The sequence below is a fragment of the Anomaloglossus baeobatrachus genome, chromosome 7, assembly GCF_048569485.1.
Source record: "Anomaloglossus baeobatrachus isolate aAnoBae1 chromosome 7, aAnoBae1.hap1, whole genome shotgun sequence".
Taxonomy (NCBI): Eukaryota; Metazoa; Chordata; class Amphibia; order Anura; family Aromobatidae; genus Anomaloglossus; species Anomaloglossus baeobatrachus.
This window is the reverse complement of record NC_134359.1, coordinates 277,849,912-277,874,108: the sequence shown is the minus strand read 5'-3', so window position 1 is coordinate 277,874,108 and position 24,197 is coordinate 277,849,912. Positions and strand designations below refer to the sequence as shown.

At 50.2% G+C, this 24,197-nt stretch overlaps 1 protein-coding gene across 5 annotated transcripts in view; it reads left to right on the top strand.

The window, feature by feature from the left end:
- Positions 1–24,197, top strand: part of LOC142245479 (dynein axonemal assembly factor 8-like) — a 145,957-nt gene that overhangs the window by 14,880 nt on the left and 106,880 nt on the right. For 4 of the 5 annotated variants that reach the window (XM_075318208.1, XM_075318205.1, XM_075318207.1 and 1 more), the window contains exons 8-12: positions 2,703–2,990; positions 3,076–3,226; positions 4,853–5,032; positions 5,111–5,263; positions 5,355–5,549. In XM_075318208.1, the coding sequence (XP_075174323.1) occupies positions 2,703–2,990; positions 3,076–3,226; positions 4,853–5,032; positions 5,111–5,263; positions 5,355–5,549 (967 nt within the window). The remainder of the gene's footprint in view (positions 1–2,702; positions 2,991–3,075; positions 3,227–4,852; positions 5,033–5,110; positions 5,264–5,354; positions 5,550–24,197) is intronic. The other variant, XM_075318209.1, reaches the window with a different exon arrangement.

Genomic DNA, 24,197 nt, shown 5'->3' with positions numbered 1-24,197 from the left:
GATCCGAATTCAGTCGGACAACTCCACAGCGGTGGCTTACATCAACCACCAAGGTGGGACACGCAGTCGGCAAGCCTTCCAGGAAGTCCGGCGGATTCTGCTGTGGGTGGAAGCCACAGCATCCACCATATCCGCAGTTCACATCCCGGGCGTAGAAAACTGGGAAGCAGACTTTCTCAGTCGCCAGGGCATGGACGCAGGGGAATGGTCCCTTCACCCGGACGTGTTTCAGGAGATCTGTTGCCGCTGGGGGATGCCGGACGTCGACCTAATGGCGTCACGGCACAACAACAAGGTCCCAACATTCATGGCTCGATCTCAAGATCACAGAGCTCTGGCGGCAGACGCCTTAGTTCAGGATTGGTCGCAGTTTCGGCTTCCTTATGTGTTTTCCCCCTCTGGCACTGTTGCCCAGAGTGTTACGCAAGATCAGGGCCGACTGCCGCCGCGTCATCCTCGTCGCTCCAGACTGGCCGAGGAGGTCGTGGTACCCGGATCTGTGGCATCTCACGGTCGGCCAACCGTGGGCACTGCCAGACCGACCAGATTTGCTGTCTCAAGGGCCGTTTTTCCATCTGAATTCTGCGGCCCTCAACCTGACTGTGTGGCCATTGAGTCCTGGATCCTAGCGTCTTCAGGATTATCTCAAGAGGTCATTGCCACTATGAGACAGGCTAGGAAACCAACGTCCGCCAAGATCTACCACAGGACGTGGAAAATATTCCTGTCGTGGTGCTCTGCTCAGGGGTTTTCTCCCTGGCCATTTGCCTTGCCCACTTTTCATCTCAATCAGGATATCTCCTTACCCTCGTTTTGTCCTCATCCAGTTCACCAATGTGAAAAGGATTTGCACTTGTTAGATCTGGTGAGAGCACTCAGACTCTACATTTCTCGTACGGCGCCCCTGCGCCGCTCGGATGCACTCTTTGTCCTTGTCGCTGGCCAGCGTAAAGGGACACAAGCTTCCAAGTCAACCCTGGCTCGGTGGATCAAGGAACCAATTCTCGAAGCTTACCGTTCCTCGGGGCTTCCGGTTCCCTCAGGACTAAAGGCCCATTCTACCAGGGCCGTGGGAGCGTCCTGGGCCTTGCGACACCAGGCTACGGCTCAGCAGGTGTGTCAGGCAGCTACCTGGTCGAGCCTGCACACTTTCACGAAACACTATCAGGTGCATACCTATGCTTCGGCAGATGCCAGCCTAGGTAGGCGAGTCCTTCAGGCGGCAGTTGCCCACCTGTAGGACGGAGCCGTTACGGCTCTATTATGAGGTATTATTTACCCACCCAGGGACTGCTTTTGGACGTCCCAATTGTCTGGGTCTCCCAATAAGGAGCGACAAAGAAGAAGGGAATTTTGTTTACTTACCGTAAATTCCTTTTCTTCTAGCTCCAATTGGGAGACCCAGCACCCGCCCCTGTTTTTGTATACACATGTTGTTCATGTTAAATGGTTTTAGTTCTCCGATATTCCTTCGGATTGAATTTACTTTAAACCAGTTTATAATTTTTTTTCCTCCTTCGGGCTTTTGCACCAAAACTGATGAGCCCGTGGCAGCACGGGGGGTGTATAGGCTGAAGGGGAGGGGCTTTACACTTTTAGTGTAATACTTTGTGTGGCCTCCGGAGGCATAGCTATACACCCAATTGTCTGGGTCTCCCAATTGGAGCTAGAAGAAAAGGAATTTACGGTAAGTAAACAAAATTCCCTTCTTTATGCCAAATACATAGTTTGGCATTGTGTCTAAAGAGTTCGATTTTGGTTTCATCTGAGCAGAGCACCTTCTTCCACATGTTTGGTGTCTCCCAGGTGGCTTGTGGCAAACTTTAAACAAAACTTTTTATGAATATCTTTGAGAAATGGCTTTCTTCTTGCCACTCTTCCATAAAGGCCAGATTTGTGCAGTGTACGACTGATTGTTGTCCTATGGACAGACTCTCCCACCTCAGCTGTAGATCTCTGCAGATCATCCAGAGTGATCATGGGCCTCTTGGCTGCATCTCTGATCGACTGTCTGAGATGAAAGTTTGGATGGACGGCCGGGTCTTGGTAGATTTGCAGTGGTGTGATACTCCTTCCATTTCAATATGATCGCTTGTACAGTGCTTCTTGGGATGTTTAAAGTTGTGGAAATCTTTTTGTAACCAAATCCGGCTTTAAACTTCTCCACAACAGTATCACGGACCTGCCTGTTGTGTTCCTTGGTCTTCATGATGCTCTCTGCGCTATAAACAGAACACTGATGCTATCACAGAGCAGGGGCATTTATACGGAGACTTGTTCACACACAGGGGCTTATATTTATCATCATCAGTCATTTAGGACAACATTGGATCATTCAGAGATCCTCAATCAACTTCTGGAGTCAGTTTTCTGCACTGAAAGTAAAGGGGATGAATAATATTGCACGCCCCACTTTTCAGTTATTTATTTTTTACAAAAGTTTAAAATAAGCAATAAATTTCGTTCTCATTCACAATTGTGTCACTTGTTGTTGATTCTTCACCAGAACATTAACATTTTTGTCTTTATGTTTGAAGCGAGAAATGTGGGAAAAGGTTGAAAAATTCAAGGGGGGGGGGGCGAATACTTTCGCAAGGCACTGTAGCCTCTTTATACCCTTGATAAGATCAGTGCAGGAATAACATAAGAATGAGATGTAAAAGGGTTCCCATATAATTAATGAAGGCACCTTTATCCTGCAGGTCAATGCACACCGGGAAAAGTTCATTACTTCGTGTGCTGCGCACAAGTAAGATGGGACCTCGTTCGCCACCTCCGGAGCATCGTGCTCGTCCGCTTGTCGCCCGCAGTTCTGGGGTACCCAAAAAGATCAGATCCCATCAGCAGCACAGACCAGACGTGGAGGTGGATACCCGTCAGTACAACAAAGAAATGCCAGAGAAGGACGGCAGCTTCAGAGATGGAGCAGCGAAAGAAGAAAGTCCAAGGAAAGGCAGTGGGGACGCCAAAAATCCACAGAAAAGCCGTAGGTAATGAGAAACTTTGCATAAACCCTTAGGGCTTTGGGGCAGAGAATATCCCCGACCGCACCAAATATGTTTTATTTACTCACAGCAGCACAGAGGAACAATCGCAGAGAGAAAAGCAACACAGGGAACAACAAAGCAGGCGGAATACACAGCTCCAGATAGAGGGGATGAAACCTCAGCGCTCTGTGAGCGGCCGGCAGCCGATGGCGGAGGAAACTCCAGCGCTGGTCCATCTGGTAAGTGTAACTGTGTGGGTGGAGAGCAGGGGACATGGGCTCCTAGAATGTCCCTCAGGATAGCTATTCCTAATCCCAGAGTTACCTCTGATGGTGGGGATATCTGGGCCGCCCTCCTTGATCAGCCTCCTTCCCCCCTCCCCCCAACCCCTGGGGAGGACTGGGGCAGGGATGACAAAGCCAACAGAAATAGACAAACAGGGGAAACCAAATCTGTATTTCACGGCACACACACACACAGAGTTCTAAGATAAAATGCGCTTAGGAGGAAAACAAGAGCAGGGAGGAAACAACAACTCCTTGCACAAAGTAATACAATCACCAGCAGGACTGAGACAACAACAGCGCACGGATCGGTTTAACAAAATCTATAGTTGGCATGGGAAGACAGGCTCCACCACCTTAAAAAGACGAGGAGTTACTGTAATAGGTCTCCCACAACATGTGATCCGAGACTGAAGGGGGGCTTATCAGTGATCAGGACCTCCATAGACCATGCTTCTTTCACTCCATATAAAAAACCTTTCGGGCCCCTTTGTTCAAGGGATCAGTTCGACCATTGATGGAAAACCATAGAAAAACTTTGAAAAAATGGTATTTTTTTTTTTTCCTCTGTCGTTTTCTTCATCTGTTTCTTCCAAAAGTCATAAGTTTTTTTTTTTTTTCATTTTTTTTCTGGCTACATAGCCTTTTTGCAAGACAAATTGTAGTTTTGATGGATATCCTGCACTGGACGGAGCGGGAATTGATACCCCGCACTGGACGGAGCGGGAATGGATACCCCGCACTGGACGGAGCGGGAATGGATACCCCGCACTGGATGGAGCGGGAACTGCTGCCTGCGCTGGACGGAGCAGAAGTGGATGCCTGCGCTGGACGGAGCAGAAGTGGATGCCTGCGCTGGACAGAGCAGGCTTGACTCCTGAGCCTGCCCCATACAAGAAGTGTGCACAATGAGTTAAATGGATTTAAATCAGTTAGGGTCTGATCTCTTTGACCCCAAAATTAAGAGATTCAATGCTAGATCTTCTTTACTGTTTTTCCTCCGGCCACCCAGCAGGGGGCGCAGTGCTGCATCCACTTCATTCTCAGGATCGTGGAGATCCCAGAGGTTGGACCAAAGATGGCTCTTTGTACATTTAGAATACTCCTTAAGGTTATGTGCACATGCAGGGTTTTTTTTTAAAAAAAAAGGCCTGAGGGGGGAGAAAAAGTGCACGTCATTTTTTAGAAGTGGCCCCTGAAAGAAAATGCCCCAAACTAGGCACTGTTCAATCAAAAAGCTGCAAAAAAAAAAAAATCAGGAAGAAAAACTCTTCAAAAATATTTTAAAAACTATCAAAAATCACTTCAGGAAACTGTAAACGTCCTCAAAAAAGGAACGCTTCCTAATGCAGTTTCAACTTGAAAAATGTGACATTTTTTACTTGCCTGTCTAACTACCCTGTTTAACTGCCCTGTTTAACTGCCATGTTTAACTGCCGAGCACTAATAAAAAATAGAATACTGTGTTGTGTGTTACTTCTGCCTCTTATATATTTTATGTCTTGAATGGCAGCGTCCATTACGGGTTTTTTATGTGTCCTAATATATGCAGTAAGAAGGAGCTGTCTTATGTCTCCACAGAAAGCCTCCTACACCCGTGAGATTGCCACCTTGCCACCAAGGAGCGACGCGGAGACCTTACTCCTCACCGTCTGGCTGTCCAGCTGCGGGCAGCTTCTCCTGCCAGGGCAGCACGGCAGCCACTCCACACTTCCCATGGCCAATGCTTACAATGCTCTGCTCGTCTGGCTCCTCTCCCTGGTAAGAAAGATAAGTGCACCCTCCTCCTCCAGCCCAATATCCAGCATCACGTACTCAGAATGTCCTCTGTTACCCTAGGTCGTTCCTTTGAACCCCCACTATGAGGGCGATGTCCCCTTCCAGGTAATAGGACTCCAGCAGATGTGGCGGGCAGAGGGATTGGCACTGTATGTCTGTGTCTCGCCCCGAAACGCGCCGGCCCGTAAAGATATCAAAATGCAGAAGTACAAGGTAGGAGAACTATGATTGTAGAGGCGGCAGGGACAAAATCTGCCCCTTTATGGCATTAATATATGGTTTTGCCGCTTATTTACTGACACAGGGCAAAGAACACATTCATGGGACATCAGATTTCTTCCACCATGTGTCCACGTTCCTGTCGCACCACACGCTGCAGAGCATCGCCCCCTGGAAGGAGGACGTCACACAGCGGCTGCAGGGGCAAATATTCCCACTACACCTGGAGCTGCCTGCCATGAAGCTAAGCAGAATAGTAATGATAAACACTGACCCACAGGTACCAAAATGCACACTGGTGTATCACAGAAGTGAGTACACCCCTCACATTTTTGTAAATATTTTATTATATCTTTTCCTGGGACAACACTGCACATCTGACCCTGTGATACAATGTACAGTGTCAGTGTGCAGCTTGTATACAATGTACAGTGTCAGTGTGCAGCTTGTATACAATGTGCAGTGTCAGTATGCAGCTTGTATACAATGTGCAGTGTCAGTATGCAGCTTGTATACAATGTACAGTGTCAGTGTGCAGCTTGTATACAATGTACAGTGTCAGTGTGCAGCTTGTATACAATGTGCAGTGTCAGTATGCAGCTTGTATACAATGTGCAGTGTCAGTATGCAGCTTGTATACAATGTGCAGTGTCAGTGTGCAGCTGGTATACAATGTGCAGTGTCAGTATGCAGCTTGTATACAATGTACAGTGTCAGTGTGCAGCTTGAATACAATGTACAGTGTCAGTGCGCAGCTTGAATACAATGTACAGTGTCAGTGCGCAGCTTGAATACAATGTACAGTGTCAGTGCGCAGCTTGTATACAATGTACAGTGTCAGTGTGCAGCTTGTATACAATGTACAGTGTCAGTGTGCAGCTTGTATACAATGTACGGTGTCAGTGTGCAGCCTGTATACAGTGTCAGTGTGCAGCTTGTATACAATGTACAGTGTAAATGTGCAGCTTGTATAACAGGGAAAATCCGGTGTCCTCTAAATAAATCAGCACAGCCATTAATGTCTAAATCGCTGGCAACAAAAGTGAGTACACCCTTAAGTGATAATGACCAACTTGTGCCCAAAGTGTGAATATTTTGTGCGGCCACCATTATCATCCAGCAAGGCCTTAGCTCTCCTTGGCATGGAGGTCACAGAAGACGCTGGATCCTCTTCTATCCTCCATGACGACATTACAGAGCTGGTGGGTGTTAGAGACCTTGTGCTCCTCCACCTTCCATTTGGAGGAGGCTTCACAGATGCGCAATAGGATTTAGGTCTGGAGACTGATCTGGCACCTTCACCCGCAGTTTCTTTAGCGAGGCAGTGGTGGTTTTGGAGGTGTTTTTGGTCATTATCATGTTGGAGTATGAAGGGAGGGGATCATGCTCTGCTTCAGTATGTCACCGTACATGTTGGTTTTCATGGTTCCCTCAGTGATCTGTAGCCCTCTACAGCCGGCAGCACTCATGTAGCTCCAAACCATGACCCTCCTCCACCATGCCTGACTGTAGGCAGGATATACTTGTCTATGGCCTCCTCACCTGGTTGCCGCCACACATGCTGACACCATCTGAAACCAAATAAGTTTATCTTGGTCTCATCAGACCACAGGATGGTTCCAGTAATCCATGTCCTTAGTCTGCTTGTCTTCAGCAAACTTTTTATGGATTTCTTGTGCATCATCTTTAGAAGAGGCTTCCTTCTGGGACGACAGCCATGCAAACTAATTAATGCAGTGTGCGGTGCATGGTCTGAGCACTGACAGGCGGACCCCCCACCCCTGTAACCTCTGCAGTGTGCGGCGTATGGTCTGACCGCTGACAGGTGGACCCCCCCACTCCTGTAACCTCTGCAATGTGCAGCACTCATATGTATATGCTATGTCTACGCCCCCTACACAGTACTAGCACCTCTGAGCTACCCTATTAAGAGTGAGTGCACACTATATATTTTCACTTATGCTGAAGAGACGACCTCTAGTTATGGCGTTGAGCTTGTACACTCAGCTTCTGTGGTCGGCCATGGTGAGGTCTGTTCTGAGTTGTCTCCTGTCTTGTTATATCTTTGTATGGTCTTGGCCGCCGTGCTGCAGCTCAGTGTCAGGGTGCTGACATCTTATAGCCTCGGCCATCTTTATGTAGAGCAACAATTCTTTTCTTTGTCGCTCCATTGGGAGACCCAGACAATTGGGTGTATAGATTCTGCCTCCGGAGGCCACACAAAGTATTACACTTAAAAAAGTGTAACCCCTCCCCTCTGCCTATACACCCTCCCGTGCATCACGGGCTTCTCAGTTAGTTTTATGCTTTGTGTGGAAGGAGGCACACATCCACTCATGCATTCTCATATTAGTTATATCGGTTGGAAGAAAAGAGGGCTCCCACGGGGCCCCCGGCATGTTCCCTTCTCACCCCACTACGTCGGCGGTGTTGTTAAGGTTGAGGTACCCATTGCGGGTACATAGGCCGGAGCCTCATGCCGTCTCCTTCACCATCCCTTAGCGGCTCTGGGAGAAGTGGGATCCTGACCGGTCATCCATTTACTGGGACCGTGCTCCCTCCGCAGCCCCTGTAGGAATCTGCCGGACCGGAGTCTATTCATCCTCAGGGACCGGGCCCTGCAACTCTAAGGTACTCTGTGTCCCCATAGGGGACTGTGCAGGGAGCGCACCTTCTTCCCGGACGCTGCAGCAGCTGCTGAATTCAGAAGGCCGGCGGACTTCCGCGCCGGCCGCGCCTGCTTGTCGGGCGCGGTCTTAAATTTAGTCCCCGGCTTCAGCGCGCCCTAGTAGCAAAAATCCCGCCCCCGGGCCTGCCTGTCAGGGGTAAGGGCGGGACGGCCGACCTGACGTCGGATGTGAGGGCCGGAGCATCCTGTATGTTTCCTCCCCCCTCACTGATCACTGTGGGGACCCCAGATTCCCGCACTTTCCTGGCGCCGCCCACGGCTCCACTCCTCCCCTGAGAGCTCCGGCAGCCATTTTTTGGCATTCTGCCGGTGGAGGATTCTCAGGGAAGAGCTCTGCAGCTCGGGGAGACCTAAGGCAGGGAATCTGGAGGACACACATTCCGCTTTTTAGCGGTCGGTAAGCCACACCGGTCACCCGGTGCTGGTCCCCCTAGGGTGCCGGAATAGATACGTATTTATATATATATATTTCTGTTCGGTCGGGCTGTATACCCTTCCCATATACCCTCAGTGATCACTCTCCTAGGAGACAACAGCATGTCGTCCACAAGGAGCAAAGCTGTTAAGGCACAGGGTTTTTTTGCGGCCTGTACCTCTTGTGGGGCTATGTTACCTGCGGGTTCCACCTACCCTCACTGTGAGCAATGCTCGTCCCCTGTTTCGCTTGCTCAGCCGGAGCCTCGGTCACTAGTGGGCCCCTCGGCTCATGTAGACCCCCCTGCTCCCCCTGTCCAGGCGGCAGGGACAGAGTTCGCCTCTTTTGCTGAGAAACTCTGAGTCACTTTCACAATCCATGGCTCAGTCTATGGACAAATGGTCTGCCAAGCTGCTAGAAGCTCTGCAGTCCAGACCGGTCCTTACACAGGCCCCGGCCCCTGTTGGATCGTCGCCTCCAGGCCCCTCTCGGTCCGCACCGCAGCGTGCTCCCAGGTTGGGCCCTAGGTCTCACGTGGAGGACTCCTGCCCGGACCACAGTCCTAGACAGGCTAAGCGGGCTCGCTGGGAATCTTCCCCGACTTCTTCACGCTGCTCGGGTTCCCAGCTTGAGGACTCGCTGGAGGACGAGGCGGACGTCGCAGCTCAGGGCTCTGACCCTGACGTCGCCCTCAACCTTGATACACCTGAAGGGGACGCCTTAGTAAATGATCTTATCTCGTCCATCAACCAGGTGCTAGATCTTTCTCCCCCGCCTCCTCCGGTAGAGGAGTCTGCTTCTCAGCAGGAGAAACACCAGTTTCGGTTCCCCAAACGTACACGTAGTGCGTTTTTCGATCACTCTAACTTCAGAGAACCGCCCAGAGCGGTTCCGGACAAGCGCTTTACTAAGCGCCTCACTGACACGCGTTACCCCTTCCCCTCTGAAGTCGTTAAGGGTTGGGCTCAATGTCCCAAGGTGGATCCTCCAGTCTCTAGATTGGCGGCTAGATCTGTGGTATCGGTTGCAGATGGCTCATCGCTAAAGGATGCCACTGACAGACAGATAGAGCTCCTGGTGAAGTCCATCTATGAAGCCACGGGCGCGTCTTTTTCCCCGGCCTTTGCAGCCGTGTGGGCACTCCAAGATATCTCAGCTGGTCTGGCTGAGATTAATGCTGTCACACGTAATTCTGCTCCGCAAGTTGTGTCTTTGACTTCGCAAGCGTCAGCTTTTTCTTCCTACGCCATGAACGCAGTCCTAGACTCTGCTAGCCGTACAGCGATGGCATCCGCTAACTCTGTGGCAGTCCGCAGGGCCATGTGGCTGCGCGAATGGAAGGCAGACTCGGCCTCCAAGAGGGTCCTAACCGGTTTGCCGTTTTCTGGCGACCGCTTGTTTGGCGAACGATTGGATGAGATTATTAAGGAATCCAAGGGAAAGGACTCCTCCTTACCCCAATCCAAACCTAAGAGACCTCAGCAACGAAAAATACAATCAAGGTTTCGGTCCTTTCGTCCCTCCGCCAAGCCCCAATCCTCTTCGTCCAGCAGGCCGGAGAAAGGCCAGAGGAACTCCTATGCGTGGCGGTCCAAGTCACGCCCCCAAAAGGCCGCAGGAGGCACTGCCTCCAAGGCGGCCTCCTCATGACTCTCGGCATCCCCGAGCCGCATCCTCGGTCGGTGGCAGGCTCTCCCGCTTTTGCGAGGCCTGGTTGCCACATGTTCAAGACCGATGGGTGAGAGACATTCTGCCTCACGGTTACAGGATAGAGTTCAGCTCTCGTCCTCCGACTCGTTTCTTCAGAACCTCTCCGCCCCCCGCTCGGGCCGACGCACTTTTTCAGGCGGTGGACGCTCTGAAGACAGAGGGAGTTGTGATCCCCGTTCCCCCTCAGGAACGTGGTCGCGGCTTTTACTCCAACTTGTTCGTGGTGCCAAAAAAGGACGGATCATTCCGTCCCGTTCTGGACCTCAAACTACTCAACAGACATGTGAGCACCAGATGGTTTCGGATGGAATCTCTCCGCTCGGTCATCGCCTCGATGTCACAAGGAGACTTCCTAGCATCGATCGACATCAAGGATGCTTATCTCTACGTGCCGATCGCACCCGAACATCAACGCTTCTTACGTTTCACCATCGGGGACGAACACCTTCAGTTTGTGGCATTGCCTTTCGGCCTGGCGACAGCCCCACGGGTTTTCACCAAGGTCATGGCATCCGTTGTGGCGGTCCTACACTCTCAGGGCCACTCGGTGATTCCCTACTTAGACGATCTCCTAGTCAGGGCCCCTTCTCGGGTGGCGTGTCAACACAGCCTTACCGTCGCTCTGGCGACTCTCCAGCAGTTCGGGTGGATCATCAACTTCCCGAAATCCAAGTTGACACCGACCCAATCACTGACTTACCTCGGGATGGAGTTTCATACTCACTCAGCGGTAGTCAAGCTACCGCTGGACAAACAGCTTTCTCTGCAGGCAGGGGTGCAATCTCTTCTTCGGGGTCAGTCACACCCCTTGAGGCGCCTCATGCACTTCCTGGGGAAGATGGTGGCAGCAATGGAGGCAGTGCCCTTCGCGCAATTCCATCTGCAGCCACTCCAATGGGACATTCTCCGCAAATGGGACAGGAGGTTGACTTCCCTCGACAGGAACGTCTCTCTTTCCCTTGCAACCAAGACGTCTCTTCAGTGGTGGCTCCTTCCCAATTCTCTATCGCAGGGAAAATCCTTCCTACCCCCAACCTGGGCTGTGGTCACCACGGACGCGAGCCTCTCAGGGTGGGGAGCGGTTTTTCTCCACCACAGGGCTCAGGGAACCTGGACTCCGATAGAGTCTTCCCTTCAGATCAATGTTCTGGAGATAAGGGCAGTGTATCTAGCCCTATTGGCTTTCCATCGGTGGCTGGAGGGCAGGCAGATCCGTATCCAGTCGGACAACGCCACTGCCGTCGCATACATCAACCACCAAGGCGGCACTCGCAGTCGTCAAGCCTTCCAGGAAGTCCGGCGGATTCTGCAGTGGGTGGAAGCCACAGCCTCCACCATCTCCGCAGTTCACATCCCGAGCGTAGAAAACTGGGAAGCAGATTTTCTCAGTCGTCAGGGCATGGATGCGGGGAAATGGTCTCTACACCCAGAGGTGTTTCGAGAGATCTGTCGCCGCTGGGGAACGCCGGACGTCGATCTCATGGCGTCATGGCACAACAACAAAGTCCCGGCATTCATGGCTCGGTCTCAAGATCACAGAGCTCTGGCTTCGGACGCGTTAGTTCAGGATTGGTCGCAGTTTCGACTGCCTTATGTGTTTCCTCCTCTGGCGATGCTACCCAGAGTGTTACGCAAGATCAGGTCCGACTGCCGTCGCGCCATTCTCGTCGCTCCAGACTGGCCGAGGCGGTCGTGGTACCCGGATCTGTGGCATCTCACGGTGGGTCAACCGTGGGCGCTTCCAGACCGTCCAGACTTGCTGTCTCAAGGCCCGTTTTTCCATCTGAATTCTGTGGCCCTCAACCTGACTGTGTGGCCATTGAGTCCTGGCTCCTAGCGTCTTCAGGGTTATCTCAGGATGTCATTGCCACCATGAGACAGGCCAGGAAACCAACGTCCGCCAAGATCTATTACAGGTCTTGGCAAATCTTCTTATCCTGGTGCTTTGATAAGGGTTTTACTCCATGGCCGTTTGCCTTACCCACTTTTCTTTCATTCCTTCAATCCGGAATGGACAAGGGTTTGTCACTCGGCTCTCTCAAGGGACAAGTATCGGCGCTCTCCGTGTTTTTTCAAAAGCGCCTAGCCAAGCTTCCGCAGGTCCGCACGTTCCTGCAGGGAGTTTGCCACATAGTCCCACCTTAAAAGCGTCCGCTAGAACCCTGGGACCTTAACAGGGTGCTAACGGCTCTTCAGAAACCACCTTTCGAGCCGCTGCGGGATGTCTCTTTATCACATCTTTCGCAGAAGGTGGCCTTTCTAGTGGCAGTTACATCACTCCGAAGAGTGTCGGAGCTTGCAGCGCTGTCATGCAAAGCCCCCTTCCTGGTGTTTCACCAGGATAAGGTGGTTCTGCGTCCTGTCCCGGAATTTCTCCCTAAGGTGGTATCTCCTTTTCATCTCAATCAGGATATCTCCTTACCTTCATTTTGCCCTAATCCAATTCACCAATGTGAAAAGGATTTGCACTCCTTAGTTCTGGTGAGAGCACTCCGACTCTACGTCTCTCGCACGGCGCCACTGCGTCGTTCAGATGCGCTTTTTGTTCTTGTCGCTGGCCAGCGTAAGGGTTCGCAGGCTTCCAAGTCAACCTTGGCTCGGTGGATCAAGGAACCGATTCTTGAAGCCTACCGTTCTTCTGGGCTTCCGCTTCCTGCAGGGCTGAAAGCCCATTCTACCAGAGCCGTGGGTGCGTCCTGGGCATTGCGGCACCGGGCGACGGCTCAGCAGGTGTGTCAGGCAGCTACCTGGTCTAGTCTGCACACTTTCACGAAACACTATCAGGTGCATACCTATGCTTCGGCAGACGCCAGTCTAGATAGGCGAGTCCTCCAGGCGGCGGTTGCCCACCTGTAAGAGGGGGCCGTTTCGGCTCTTTTTATCGAGGTATTCTTTTACCCATCCAGGGACTGCTTTTGGACGTCCCAATTGTCTGGGTCTCCCAATGGAGCGACAAAGAAGGGAATTTTGTTTACTTACCGTAAATTCCTTTTCTTCTAGCTCCTATTGGGAGACCCAGCACCCGCCCCTGTTCCCTTCGGGCTGTTGTTCTTTTGTGTATACATGATGTTCATGTTGAATTGTTCTTTGGTTCATGGTTTCAGTTCTCCGAACATCCTTCGGATTGAATTTACCCTAGACCAATTTATAAGTTTTCTCCTTCCTGCTTTTGCACCAAAACTGAGGAGCCCGTGATGCACGGGAGGGTGTATAGGCAGAGGGGAGGGGTTACACTTTTAAAGTGTAATACTTTGTGTGTCCTCCAGAGGCAGAAGCTATACACCCAATTGTCTGGGTCTCCCAATAGGAGCTAGAAGAAAAGGAATTTACGGTAAGTAAACAAAATTCCCTTCTTTTCCAGATCCTCAGAGGATTCTTTGCCATGAGGAGCCATGCTGAACCTCCAGTGACCAGTATGAGAGAGTGTGTGAGAGAGAACACCGACTGTAACACCCCTGCCCCCCATTCACACCTGAGACCTGTAACACTAATGAGTCACATGACACCGGGGAGGGAAAATGGTGAATTGGGCACACTTTGGCCATTATCACTTAGGGGTGTACTCACTTGTGTTGCCAGTGGTTTAGAAATTAATGGCTGTGTTTTGAGTTATTTAGAGGACACCACATTTACAGTGTTATACAAGCTGTGCACTGACACTGTACATTGTATACAAGCTGCACACTGACACTGTACATTGTATACAAGCTGCACGCTGACACTGTACATTGTATACAGTACAAGCTGCACACTGACACTGTACATTGTATACAAGCTGCACACTGACACTGTACATTGTATACAAGCTGCACGCTGACACTGTACATTGTATACAGTACAAGGCTGCACGCTGACACTGTACATTGTATACAAGCTGCACGCTGACACTGTACATTGTGTACAAGCTGCACACTGACACTGTACATTGTGTACAAGCTGCACACTGACACTGTACATTGTATACAAGCTGCACACTGACACTGTACATTGTATACAAGCTGCCCACTGACACTGCACGTTGTATACAAGCTGCCCACTGACCCTGCACGTAGTATACAGGCTGCACACTGACACTGTACGTTGTATACAAGCTGCACACTGACACTGTACGTTGTATACAAGCTGCACACTGACACTGTACATTGTATACAAGCTGCACACTGACACTGTACATTGTATACAAGCTGCACACTGACACTGTACATTGTATACAAGCTGCACACTGACACTGTACATTGTATCACAGGGTCAGATCTGCAGCGCTGTCCCAGGAAAAGATATAATAAAATATTTACACAAATGTGAGGGGTGTACTCACTATTTTGATATACTGTATATAACTGGTTAATATTTGTTAGGTAAGTTTTCACCAGTGATGATAATTTACGACATCATTCCCATTGTATCAACCCCACCTACTTCAGTGATATGCGGGCCCCTCATTGATTTCTATATTTCCTTTCTGCTATAACTATATATTTTTTGGTCGTTAAAGTTGTATCTGATCTTGTTATGCTTTATGAGCTTTAGTTTCCACAGTTTCCATTTTGGGGTCTATACGTTTTTCTAATCTATTTTCTTTATCGTTCCTTATGGGAGACCCAAACCATGGGTGTATAGCTACTGCCTCCGGAGGACACACAAAGTACTACACTAAAAGTGTAGCTCCTCCCTCCGAGCATATACACTCCCCGGATGACAAATCCAACCAGTTTCATGCTTTGTGTTCAGGAGGTCACACACACACATGCATCCTCTTTTGATTTTTCTTTTTTTCTAAAGATTTGGAAGAAAAGCGGGTCCACTGGACCCCCGGCATGTCCCTTCTCACCCCCCCTGTGCGGCGGTGCTGTTAAGGTTGACTTCAGGGCAGGAGCCCTTCATGCCGCGCTCCTTCACCATCCCTTAGGGGCTCTGGCTTGAAGTTAGAGCCAACACGGTTCTCACTGCCTTGCAGGAGACCGGCCTCCATCCGCAGCCCTTTTGCAGGACCCTGCTGGACGGAGCACTGAACCCCCACCCCACCCAGGGACTGGGCCCTGCGTCTCAAAGCTAAGTATAGAGACGTTATTCAGAGGGTCCTTCTGCAATGTGGGGCACTTTATTGGGGGGACAGTGATTTACTTTAATAATGCTGCTTTTTACTGTGTTTCTGGCCGGTTCCACGGTTTTTACTGAGAACCGCGCCGATGATGCCTGATTGTCGGCCGCATGCATAACTCTAGGCCCCGGCTTCAGCCGCGGCCTAGTTTCGTTTCGTTCCCCTGCATGTCAGTCATGCAGGGGGACACTGCAGCGCCGCCCGCCGGCCGCTCTGCACAGGGGAGGACACTCCTCTCTGAGGAGATGATTCCCTCCCCTGTACATCTCCTTAGCCCTCCGATTCCCGCTCCTGGGTTAACCCCCGCCCCCCCCCTCACTCTGGCGCCATTTTCTCAGCGTTCTTAGTACACTGGTCGGCGCTGGCTGCACTGCAGAAGGAGTGAATATCTGGCTGGGGGTCCAGGCTTGGAATCCGGAGGGCACACATAATAGCGGTATGGTAAGTCACAACCTCTGGCTGTGCACTTTTATACACTCTCAGGCATTCTGAAGGAGTTAATTCTTTATTATAGAACCTCCTCCTCAGCAGCATGTCTCACTAGGAGCAAAGCTCCAAGGCTGTACGCTATATGCACTGCATGCAAGCTCATATTGCCTGAACTGAGCACTGTAATGCCTGTTCTAATGTGGTGGTGCCTCAGCCTGGAGTCTTCCCCAGGCTGAACCCCCGGCTTGGGTAGCATCTTTTTCCAATGCTATTTCCCAGTCCTTTGCAGACTCCATTGGACAGTTGTCTCGGACGCTGCTAAGCATGCATCAGCCCCCTTCTCAGGGTGCCTCTGCTGCTCCAGCTCGCTCTGCAGAGCTAACAGAGTCTGTTTCACCTAATCCCAGACCCCGTCCTCCTAAACGGAGACGCAGGGACTCCTCTCCTTCCTCGTCCCACGGCTCTGCCTCACGGGCCGAGTCACAAGGCGAGGAGGATGCCCTTACTGTGGGCTCAGACGCTTCGTCTATGTACCCCATTGATACCGATGGTGATGCAGATGTTAGCGATTTGATAGCATCCATTAACTCCGTTCTGGACCTTAACCCTCCAGTGTCAGAAGAACGGGCCTCTTTGGTAGAAAAACACCAGTTTATCTCACCTAAGAGAGCAGGCCACTGTGACTAAACCCAGGGCCTGTCCTGACAAACGCTTTCTTAAGCGTACTTCTGACTTACTGGGGGCTCGGACGCTCTCCATGTACCCTATTGATCTGTCTGAAAGTGACGCAGATGCTAATGATTTGATTGCGTCCATTATATTTGTACTGGACCTCAATCCGCCTGTATCAGGGGAGCACCCCTCTTTGGCAGAAAAGAATCAGTATACCTTGCCTAAGAGAACAAGGAGTGTGTTCCTTATCCACTCCAGCATTCAGGTCACTGTGACCAAGCCCAGAGCCTGTCCTGACAGACGCTTCCCAGAGCGTGGTTCTGATGACTGTTTCCCCCTTCCACCAATGGTGGTCAAGGAGTGGGCTCATTCACCAAGGGTGGACCCTCCGGGGTCTAGACTTTCAGCCCGGACAGTTGTATCAGTGGCTGACAGCACCTCTCTGAGGATCCCACTGTCCGCCAGGTTGTCCTTCTGGCCAAATCTATATATGAGGCGGCAGGGGCCTCGTTCTCCCCATCTTTTGCAGCAGTGCGGGCTCTCAAAGCCATCTCTGCTTCTCGGGAGGAGATGCATTCCCTCACCAGGGCCTTTATGCCCGAATTGGTTGCCTTAACTTCCAGGTTTCAGTCTTTTCATCCTATAGCTGGAGACTGTCACCGCACTGCGGTGGCCTCGGCTACTTCCCTCGCTACCCGCAGGTTCCTGTGGCTTCGAGAGTGGATGAAATTATTAAGGAAGCTTTTGGCAGGAAGAGTACTTCCATGCCACAACCCAGGAAACCTTCCAGGGCAGGAACCAGTCGAGGTTTCGTTCCTTTCGTTTCCTCTAACTGGTCAACCTCTAAGCCCTCGGCCTCGTCCACTAACTCAGCCAAGGTCCGTAAACCAACTGGCGCATGAAGCCGCGTCCTAAGTCGGCAGGAGCTGCTGCCACCAGGGCAGCCTCCTCTTGATTATCTGGCCGCGCCAGTAACGTCCTTGGTCGGTGGCAGGCTCTCCCTCTTGGGCGACGTGTGGTTGCAACACGTCTTCGATCAGTGGGTGTGGGTTACCCTCTCCCACGGCTACAGAACAGAATTCTATCCAGCCGCCAAACAGATTTTTTTCTGACAACTCCCCCCTGCTCCAAGGCCGCCGCCTTCTCACAGGCCGTGGCATTCTTGCAGGCCAATGGAGTAATTGTACCAGTTCCCGACTGGGAACGGTTCTGAGATTTCTACTCAAATCTCTTCCTAGTCCCCGAAAAGGACGGTGCTTTCCGACCTGGATCTCAAGCTTCTCAACAAGCATGTTCAGGTGCGGCAATTTTGCATGAAATCTCTGCGATCAGTCAATGACCCAAGGAGATTTCTTAGCATCCATCGACATCAGAGATGTCTCTCTGCATGTGCCATTCGCAGTTTCACACTAGCGTTGGCTACGTTTTGTAATCGGAGAGGAACATTATTCACCAGTTGCGGTTCTGCTCCTCCAGGGGTTGGTAGTGATTCCTTACCTGGACGCCCTTCTAGTCAGGGCTTCATCCAGTGCAGACTGTCAGCGGAGTGTCTCGCTCACTCTCGCCACGCTTGCAAGTCCACTCTGACCCCGACCCAGGAACTTACGTACCTAGGGATGCAATTCGGGACTCTGCTGGCACTTGTGAAGCTGCCCTTAGTCAAAACAGCAGTCTCTTCATCTGGCGGTTCGCTCTCTGCTGAGTCTCCGCCGTCATTCCATCAGGCACCTCATGCAGGTGCTGGGTCAGATGGTGGCGTCAATAGAAGCGGTTCCCCTTGCCAGTTCCATCTGTGTCCCCTGCAGCTGGACATTTTCCGCTGTTGGGACAAGGGACTTCTTCCTTGCACGGGCTGGTGGCTCTGTCGCCACAGACCAGGAGCTCTCTTTAAGTGGTGGCTTCGGCCCCTCCCTCTGTACCAGGGACGCTCCTTTCTGGCCCCGTCATGGGTGATTCTCACCACGGATGCCGGTTTATCCGGCTGGGGAGCAGTGTTTCTCCACCACCGAGCACAGGGCACTTGGACTCCGTCCGAATCAGCCCTCTCGATCAATGTGCTAGAAATCAGGGCTGTAGTCCTTGGACTCGCAGCCGCCTAGCAATGTTGGAAGTTCAACATATCCTTCAGTGGACGGAGTACTCCGAGTCCACCATATCCGCAGTCCACATACCAGGCGCAGAAAACTGGGAGGCAGATTATCTCAGCCGTCAAACCGTGGACAGCGGCGGGTGAGCCCTGCATCCGGCAGTGTTCTGGTCAATTTAGCAGGCGGGGCACTCCGGAAGTGGATCTAATGGCATCCCGGCACAACAACAAGGTCCCGGTTTACGTGGCTCGCTCCCACGATCCTCAGGCCTTGGCAGCGGACGCGCTGGTTCCAGATTGGTCCCAGTTCCGTCTGGCCTACGTGTTTTCCCCCTCTAGCTCTCTTGCCCAGAGTCCTGCGCAAGATCAAAATGGAGGGCCGTCGGGTCGTACTCATCGCCCCAGGGCCAGGCGAGCTTGGTTCCCAAACCTGCTCCGTCTGTTCGTAGAGGTGCTGTGGCATCTCCCGGACCGGCCAGACGTTGTCTCAGAGGGTCCGTTTTCCACAACAATTCTGCGGCTCTCAGATTGACGGCGTGGCTCTTGAGCCCTGAATCCTTACGGCTTCAGGCATTCCTTCCGAGGTCATCTTCACTATGACTCAGGCTCGGAAGTCTTCCTCGGCCAGGATTTACCTCAGGACTTGGAGAATTTTCCTGTCCTGGTGTCGTTCTTCCGGCCATGCTCCTTGGCCGTTTTTTCCTTGCCGACCATCCTGTCCTTTCTACAGTCCGGCCTGCAGCTAGGTCTGTCCCTCATTCCCTCAAGGGACAGGTCTCGGCTCTGTCAGCGTTGTTCCAGCGGCATATCGCCCGACTGGCCCAGGTGCGCACCTTCATGCAGGGCGCATCTCACATCATTCCGCCTTACCGGCGGTCTCTGGATCCCTGAGACCTTACTCTGGTCCTCATGGCCTTACAGAAACCCCCCTTTGAGCCTCTTAGGGAGGTTTCGTTGTTTAGTCTTTCACAGAAAGTGGTCTTTCTGGTGGCCATAATTTCTTTCAGGAGAGTCTCTTATTTGACTGTGCTCTCTTCGGAGTCACCCTTTTTGGTTTTTTTCACCAAGACAAGGTGGTTATCCGTCCAACTCCGGGCCTTCTCCCTAAGGTGGTGTCTCCTTTCCACCTTAACCAGGACATTTCATTGTCTTCCCTTTGTTCGGCCCCTGTGCATCGCTTTGAGAAAGCGTTGCATGCTTTAGATTTGGTGCGGACGCTCCGGATCTATGTGTCACGCACCGCTGTTTCTTAGGCGGTGCACCTCTCTTTGTGTGCTGACCACACGTCAGCGCAAGGGTCTCTCGGCTTCTAAACCGACCCTAGCTCATTGGATAGGTCGGCCATATCCGATGCCTACCAATGTTCTCAGATGCCTCCCCCGCCGGGGATTAAGGCGCACTCGACCAGAGCTGTCGGTGCCTCTTGGGCTACGGCTCAGCAGGTCTGTCAGGCTGCCACTTGGTCTAGTCTGCACACCCTTTCGAAGCACTACCAAGTGCATGCTCATGCTTCGGCAGATGCGAGCTTGGGCAGACGCATCCTTCGGACGGCTGTCGCCCATTTGTGAAGTTAGGTTTCGCCTACTTCTCAGTTTCTGTTTATTTCCCACCCATGGACTGCTTTGAGACGTCCCATGGTTTGGGTCTCCCATAAGGAACGATAAAGAAAAAGAGAATTTTGTTTACTTACCGTAAATTCTTTTTCTTATAGTTCCGACATGGGAGACCCAGCACCCTCCCTGTTGCCTGTTGGCAGCTTTCTTGTTCCGTGTGTTTTCACCGGCTGTTGTTGTAGACAGAAGTTCCGGTTATTCCGGGTTTTACTCTTATCTCTACTTATGGGTGGATGTCCTCCTTCAGCTTTGGCACTAAACTGGTTGGATTTGTCATCCGGGGAGTGTATATGCTCGGAGGGAGGAGCTACACTTTTAGTGTAGTACTTGTGTGTCCTCCGTAGGCAGTAGCTATACACCCATGGTTTGGGTCTCCCATGTCGGAACTATAAGAAAAAGAATTTACGGTAAGTAAACAAAATTCTCTTTTTTATTCTATTTTTGGGGGGAGGAGAAGGGACCAAAATACAGCAATTTTGCCATTTTACTTTTACTTTTAATTTTGGGATACATATTACAATATTGTACTAGTTCTTACAGTTAAAAAAAAATAAATGTGTGTGTGTGTGTGTGTGTATTTATGCGTGTGTATGTATGTCTGTATGTATGTATATATGTATATATATATATATAATATAATATACACAGTGCCTACAAGTAGTATTCAACCCCCTGCAGATTTAGCAGGTTTACACATTCGGAATTAACTTGGCATTGTGACATTTGGACTGTAGATCAGCCTGGAAGTGTGAAATGCTCTGCAGCAAAACAGAATGTTATTTCTTTTTTTTTTTTTTTTTTAAATTGTGAAAAGTTTATTCAGAGGGTCATTTATTATTCAACCCCTCAAACCACAAGAATTCTGTTTGGTTCCCCTAAAGTATTAAGAAGTATTTCAGGCACAAAGAACAATGAGCTTCACATGTTTGGATTAATTATCTTTTTCCAGCCTTTTCTGACTAATTAAGACCCTCCCCAAACTTGTGAACAGCACTCATACATGGTCAACATGGGAAAGACAAAGGAGCATTCCAAGACCATCAGAGACAAGATCGTGGAGGGTCACAAGGCTGGCAAGGGGTACAAAACCCTTTCCAAGGAGTTGGGCCTACCTGTCTCCACTGTTGGGAGCATCATCCGGAAGTGGAAGGCTTATGGAACTACTGTTAGCCTTCCACGGCCTGGACAGCCTTTGAAAGTTTCCTCCCGTGCCGAGGCCAGGCTTGTCCGAAGAGTCAAGGCTAACCCAAGGACAACAAGGAAGGAGCTCCGGTAAGATCTCATGGCATTGGGGACATTAGTTTCAGTCAATACCATAAGTAACGTACTCCACCGCAATGGTCTCCGTTCCAGACGAGCCCGTAAGGTACCTTTACTTTCAAAGCGTCATGTCAAGGCTCGTCTACAGTTTGCTCATGATCACTTGGAGGACTCTGAGACAGACTGGTTCAAGGTTCTCTGGTCTGATGAGACCAAGATCGAGATCTTTGGTGCCAACCACACACGTGACGTTTGGAGACTGGATGGCACTGCATACGACCCCAAGAATACCATCCCTACAGTCAAGCATGGTGGTGGCAGCATCATGCTGTGGGGCTGTTTCTCAGCCAAGGGGCCTGGCCATCTGGTCCGCATCCATGGGAAGATGGATAGCACGGCCTACCTGGAGATTTTGGCCAAGAACCTGCGCTCCTCCATCAAGGATCTTAAGATGGGTCGTCATTTCATCTTCCAACAAGACAACGACCCAAAGCACACAGCCAAGAAAACCAAGGCCTGGTTCAAGAGGGAAAAAATCAAGGTGTTGCAGTGGCCTAGTCTGTCTCCTGACCTTAACCCAATTGAAAACTTGTGCAAGGAGCTCAAGATTAAAGTCCACATGAGACACCCAAAGAACCTAGATAACTTGGAGAAGATCTGCATGGAGGAGTGGGCCAAGATAACTCCAGAGACCTGTGCCGGCCTGATCAGGTCTTATAAAAGACGATTATTAGCTGTAATTGCAAACAAGGGTTATTCCACAAAATATTAAACCTAGGGGTTGAATAATAATTGACCCACACTTTTATGTTGAAAATTTATTAAAATTTAACCGAGCAACATAACTTGTTGGTTTGTAAGATTTATGCATCTGTTAATAAATCCTGCTCTTGTTTGAAGTTTGCAGGCTCTAACTTATTTGCATCTTATCAAACCTGCTAAATCTGCAGGGGGTTGAATACTACTTGTAGGCACTGTATACAGTGTGTGTGTGTGTGTGTATGTATATATATATATATATATATATATATATATATATATCTGTTAGGTCCAGAAATATTTGGACAGTGACACAATTTTGGCGAGTTGGGCTCTGCATGCCACCACATTGGATTTGAAATGAAACCTCTACAACAGAATTCAAGTGCAGATTGTAACGTTTAATTTGAAGGTTTGAACAAAAATATCTGATAGAAATTGTAGGAATTGTCACATTTCTTTACAAACACTCCACATTTTAGGAGGTCAAAAGTAATTGGACAAATAAACCAAACCCAAACAAAATATTTTTATTTTCAATATTTTGTTGCGAATCCTTTGGAGGCAATCACTGCCTTAAGTCTGGAACCCATGGACATCACCAAACGCTGAGTGTCCTCCTTCTTAATGCTTTGCCAGGCCTTTACAGCCGCAGCCTTCAGGTCTTGCTTGTTTGTGGGTCTTTCCGTCTTAAGTCTGGATTTGAGCAAGTGAAATGCATGCTCAATTGGGTTAAGATCTGGTGATTGACTTGGCCATTGCAGAATGTTCCACTTTTTTGCACTCATGAACTCCTGGGTAGCTTTGGCTGTATGCTTGGGGTTATTGTCCATCTGTACTATGAAGCGCCGTCCGATCAACTTTGCGGCATTTGGCTGAATCTGGGCTGAAAGTATATCCCGGTTCACTTCAGAATTCATCCGGCTACTCTTGTCTGCTGTTATGTCATCAATAAACACAAGTGACCCAGTGCCATTGAAAGCCATGCATGCCCATGCCATCACGTTGCCTCCACCATGTTTTACAGAGGATGTGGTGTGCCTTGGATCATGTGCCGTTCCCTTTCTTCTCCAAACTTTTTTCTTCCCATCATTCTGGTACAGGTTGATCTTTGTCTCATCTGTCCATAGAATACTTTTCCAGAACTGAGCTGGCTTCATGAGGTGTTTTTCAGCAAATTTAACTCTGGCCTGTCTATTTTTGGAATTGATGAATGGTTTGCATCTAGATGTGAACCCTTTGTATTTACTTTCATGGAGTCTTCTCTTTACTGTTGACTTAAGCTGGGTTTACACGCTGCAACATCGCAAAGGACATCGCTGTAACGTCACCGGTTTGGTGACGCAATAGCGACCTCCCTAAGTCTCTGCTAAGTCTCTGGTGAGCGTTCAAACAGGCAAACCTGGCCAACAACTCAACAGCGATCCGGACCTGCAGAGCGACCTAGCTGGTTGTTGGGGACGTTGATAAGCAGCCTTTTGAAAGGGAAGTTGCTAACAAAGTCGCTGAAAAGGATTCACACACTGAAACTTCATGCTGCACAGCGGGAAACAAAGGACCTAGGAATGGTCCTGAACGATTTGTAACGATTACAACTTCACAGCAGGGGCCAGGTCGCTGATAGGATTCACACACTGCAACATCGCAAACAACATCGCTATTGCGTCACAAAACCGGTGACGTTACAGCGATGTCGTTTGAGATGTTGCAGTGTGTAAACCCAGCTTTAGAGACAGATACACCTACTTCACTGAGAGTGTTCTGGACTTCAGTTGATGTTGTGAACGGGTTCTTCTTCACCAAAGAAAGTATGCGGCGATCATCCACCACTGTTGTCATCCGTGGACGCCCAGGCCTTTTTGAGTTCCCAAGCTCACCAGTCAATTCCTTTTTTCTCAGAATGTACCCGACTGTTGATTTTGCTACTCCAAGCATGTCTGCTATCTCTCTGATGGATTTTTTCTTTTTTTCAGCCTCAGGATGTTCTGCTTCACCTCAATTGAGAGTTCCTTAGACCGCATGTTGTCTGGTCACAGCAACAGCTTCCAAATGCAAAACCACACACCTGTAATCAACCCCAGACCTTTTAACTACTTCATTGATTACAGGTTAACGAGGGAGACGCCTTCAGAGTTAATTGCAGCCCTTAGAGTCCCTTGTCCAATTACTTTTGGTCCCTTGAAAAAGAGGAGGC